The 4,227-nt window shown below is 48.5% G+C and overlaps 1 protein-coding gene across 1 annotated transcript; it reads left to right on the forward strand.

Annotated features, from left to right (window-relative positions):
- Positions 1–1,053: 1,053 nt before the first annotated feature.
- On the forward strand, positions 1,054–3,142 carry LOC117853679 (tyrosine N-monooxygenase). Its single transcript, XM_034735976.2, has 3 exons — positions 1,054–1,799; positions 2,086–2,376; positions 2,498–3,142. Exons 1-3 carry the CDS (start codon positions 1,110–1,112, stop codon positions 3,140–3,142), a joined length of 1,626 nt encoding a protein of 541 aa, XP_034591867.1. The 5' UTR covers positions 1,054–1,109.
- The last annotated feature ends 1,085 nt before the right edge of the window (positions 3,143–4,227 follow it).

Below are 4,227 nucleotides of genomic sequence, written 5' to 3' on the forward strand. Positions count from 1 at the left end.
TTCTAACATTTTTCCTATTAGTTCTAGCTATTTTAAACTTTTTTCTATAATTTCCAGCTATTTTAACATATTCCAGAAATAAAAAAGAAAAAAGCTGACGTTATCCGACCGTGGGCTTACGTCAGCACAGACAAGGCTCGCGGCCAGCGTGGTGGGGGACAGAGGTTGGCGATAATTGTCAACAAGTTAGAGATAGGCCTGCGCCAGTGAGAGATAGGACAGGCTCGTTGTCGAAGCTGCCAAGTCGGAAACGCGGCTTAACAACCTGCGGCTCCGATGTGCAAACTCATAGGAGACACGGATTTAAAAGTGTGTCTCCTATAATCTCACCATCATCGGAGACGCGCTTTATAAACACGCATCTCCTATGATGCTCTACAAAGGAGACGCATGTAAAAAAACCGCGTCTCCGATGACTGGCGATCTAATTAGAGACGCGGGTTTATAATACGTGTCTTATATATATATATATATATGTATGTATGTATGTATATGTATGTATGTATATAGGAGACGTGGGTTAACTATGGGAGTTTTCGGTAGACTCACAGGAGACGCGGGTTATTAACACGCGTCTCCTATGAGTTATTGTAGATGTGTGTTATTCCCGCGTCTCCTATGATGGTATTTTCTTTGACAATTTCTTATATAGTGTGGGGCGTCCGTACGAATCGTTTTTATAGTGAATAAAAATTTATCTCAATTTCTCCAAAAAGTTATACAATATTTTCCAAGCCATTTAACATAACAAAACTACACGCAATAATATTAAAATAAGATAGTACATCACAGGTTCATGTGGGTTGATCAGTCAATTGCATGCAAATTCAACTGAAAAATTAAAATTTCGGGTGATAAAAAGAAATTACTGGACCTTAGTTGATAAATGGGATTATCAAGTTTATTGATATTTTATCGGTGATAAATTATTCGTGGCATGTGTACTAGAGCCTATCGAGTGTTCCGACAATATAAATAGCTACCTCGGGCTTGCTACACTCATTTGAAAAGCAGCACAGCTGAGGCAACTTTCTTGGCGGAGCCTAAGTTCAGTTAGCATTGCTCAATCGCTCCAAGCCTGCAAGCACAAACACAAACTAAATCCAAACATGGCAATGGAGGCAACAGCTGCAGCCACCTCGGTGCTTGGAGCTTCCTCGCTCACCTCTGCAATCCTCAAAGCGTTACTGCTCCTGGTCACGATGGTGTGCCTCGTTCGAACCATAAGGCCGCAGCGGAAGACCAAGTTCACCGCGTCGCTCCCGCCAGGGCCGACGCCGTGGCCCATCGTCGGAAACTTGCCGGAGATGATGCTGAACAAGCCGGCGTTCCGTTGGATCCACCACGTCATGAAGGACATAGGCACCGACATCGCCTGCATCAAGCTTGGCGGCGTCCACGTCATCCCGATCACCTGCCCTGCGATCGCGCGTGAGGTGCTGAGGAAGCAGGACACCACCTTCGCCTCCCGCCCGCTCACCTTCGCCTCCGAAACCTTCAGCGGCGGCTACCGGAACGCCGTGCTGTCCCCCTACGGCGACCAGTGGAGGAAGATGCGCCGCGTGCTCGCCTCCGAGATCGTCTGCCCCTCCCGCCACAAGTGGCTCTGCGGCAAGCGCGCCGACGAGGCCGACAACATCACCCGCTACGTCTACAGCCTTGTCAAAACGAAGTCCGGAGGCGCCGTCGACGTCAGGCACGTCGCGCGCCATTACTGTGGCAACGTCATCCGCCGCCTCGTCTTCAACAGGCGCCACTTCGGCGAGCCGCAGCCCGACGGTGGCCCCGGCCCGCTTGAGGTCGTGTTGGATGTTCATTCACTCAGTTCTTAGTTTCTTAGACATAGTGTGACACGCGTGGCACAGAAGCAAACCCAACATCATTTCCTTGGCGGTTTTTTGCTGCCAAGGCAATTCCGGATTTTGGTAGTGTCTTACATGGTTATTGCAAGTCGTATAGTCAAAGTTCCATCATTCCATGCTACTACACAAACTGCATGCGCACGTAGTACTTGTTTGCTACACTCATAACACTAATAAACCTGAACATAATTAAGCTGATGGCAAGATTAATCGTATATAACAGGTGCAGCACGTGGACGCCGTGTTTAGATCGCTGGGGCTCCTCTACGCCTTCTGCGTCTCCGACTACCTGCCCTGGCTGCTAGGCCTTGACCTCGACGGCCACGAGAAGATGGTCAAGGAGGCCAACAAGATAGTGAACGGGCTGCACGACAAGGTCATCGACGAGCGGTGGAGGCAGTGGAAGAGCGGCGAGAGGAAAGAGCCCGAGGACTTCCTCGACGTGCTCATTACACTCAAGGCCGCCGATGGCAAAGCGTTGCTCACCATCGAGGAGGTCAAAGCTCAGTCGCAGGTGCAGGTCTTCAAAATTCATACACGTTGCTTGCATGGCACGTGCTCTGCCACACGACACATGACACAGGAATAAAATATTCACTGATGACTGATCAGTTGCATTAGTGGATGATTTGCAGGACATCACGTTCGCGGCCGTGGACAACCCGTCGAACGCGGTGGAGTGGGCGCTGGCGGAGACGGTGAACAACCCGGAGCTATTGGAGAAGGCGGCGGCGGAGCTCGACGGCGTCGTCGGCCGTGGCCGGCTAGTGCAGGAGTCCGACATCCCGTGGCTCTGCTACCTCAAGGCCTGCATCCGCGAGGCGTTCCGCCTGCACCCCGTGGCGCCGTTCAACGTCCCCCACGTCGCGCTCGCCGACGCCACCGTCGCCGGCTACCACGTCCCCAAGGGCAGCCACGTCATCCTCAGTCGCATCGGCCTCGGCCGCAACCCCGCCGTCTGGGACGACCCGCTCCGCTTCGATCCCGGCCGCCACATCATCCCCGGGGATCCCACAGCGGAGGTCACGCTCTGCGAGAACGAGCTGCGCTTCATCTCCTTCAGCACCGGCCGCCGCGGGTGCATCGCGGCCTCACTCGGCACCGCCATGAGCGTCATGCTCTTCGGCAGGCTCCTCCAGTGTTTCACCTGGAGCAAGCCAGCTGCGGTCACGACCATCGACCTGAGCGAGTCGAGGAACGACACCTTCATGGCCAAGCCGCTCGTGCTGCATGCCGAGCCACGGCTGCCGGCGCACCTCTACCTGGGCATGTATAATTAATTTATCGCCTGTTGTGGTCTTGTGACATAAGAAAGTTCACAATGAATCCATCATCACTTCAGCTATATATGTAAAATAAGCTCAATCGTCAAATAATCTATGCTCTCGGCGTGAAATGCTGTAATAAGAAGGCACCTGAAATATATAGGAAGGGTGTAAAGTTTTATATTTTTCATGTTTCAAAATAATGTAAGACATTTTAGTTTTTTTCTAAGTCAAACTTTGACAAAGTTATCGGAGATGTTAATATTCTTTGACAAAGTTATTGTAGATGTTAATATTCTTTATAAATATGGTCAAAGATGAAAAGTTTCATTTTTGAAATAAACTAAAACATCAGAGAGAGTACATCTAGTAGATCTACACCAAACTGGATTTGCCTTGACGGCTAGGACTTTCCTTGGTGGCCGAAATTTGGCCGCCAAGGAATGTTGTGTTTTCTTAGCAGGTCTAACAAACGGCCAAGGAAATGTAGTTTCATGATGGTTTTTATGAGCTGCCAAGTAAATGATGCATTTCCTTGCCAATTTGGATTACCTTCCAAGGAAACGCTTCATTTCCTTGGTTGTTTTAGTGACACGCCAAGGAAACGGTGCATTTCCTTGGCTATTTTGGTTACCCGAAGTAGTGTATTTTCTTGGCTGTTTCTGCGAACCGCCAAGGGAAAAGTACATTTCCTTAGCTTTTTTTGCGAACCACAAGAAAAAAGTACATTTCCTTAGCTGTTTCTGCGAACCGCCAAGAAAAGAAAATAGTGCATTTCCTTGGCTGTTTCTGCGAACCGCCACGAAAATAGTGCATTTCCTTGGCTATTTTGGTGAACCTGCCAAGAACGGTTGACAGCCAAGAAAATTGCAAAACTGCCAAGAAAAATATTTGTTATGTACTTAATATGGCATGTTTTGTTTCACTTAAATTTATATGTCATGTGCATGTTTAAGTGTTTATGTCCTGTTAAGTAACTAACACATATGACACTTAAACTTGTTAGGATCACTTAAACACATATGCTTAAACATATGACATACTTATTTTCACTTAAACATAAAATGGCACATATATGTTAATGGTTTATATCTTGCAAG

This window comes from Setaria viridis, chromosome 4 (genome assembly GCF_005286985.2).
Source record: "Setaria viridis chromosome 4, Setaria_viridis_v4.0, whole genome shotgun sequence".
In the NCBI taxonomy this organism is placed as follows: Eukaryota; Viridiplantae; Streptophyta; class Magnoliopsida; order Poales; family Poaceae; genus Setaria; species Setaria viridis.

Coding starts and splice junctions, on each gene's coding strand:
- LOC117853679 (XM_034735976.2), top strand. CDS start 1,110: ATGGCAATGGAGGCAACAGCTGCAGCCACCTCGGTGCTTGGAGCTTCC. Junction 1,800..2,085: donor GTGGCCCCGGCCCGCTTGAG/GTCGTGTTGGAT, acceptor CGTATATAACAG/GTGCAGCACGTGGACGCCGT. Junction 2,377..2,497: donor AGGTCAAAGCTCAGTCGCAG/GTGCAGGTCTTC, acceptor GATGATTTGCAG/GACATCACGTTCGCGGCCGT.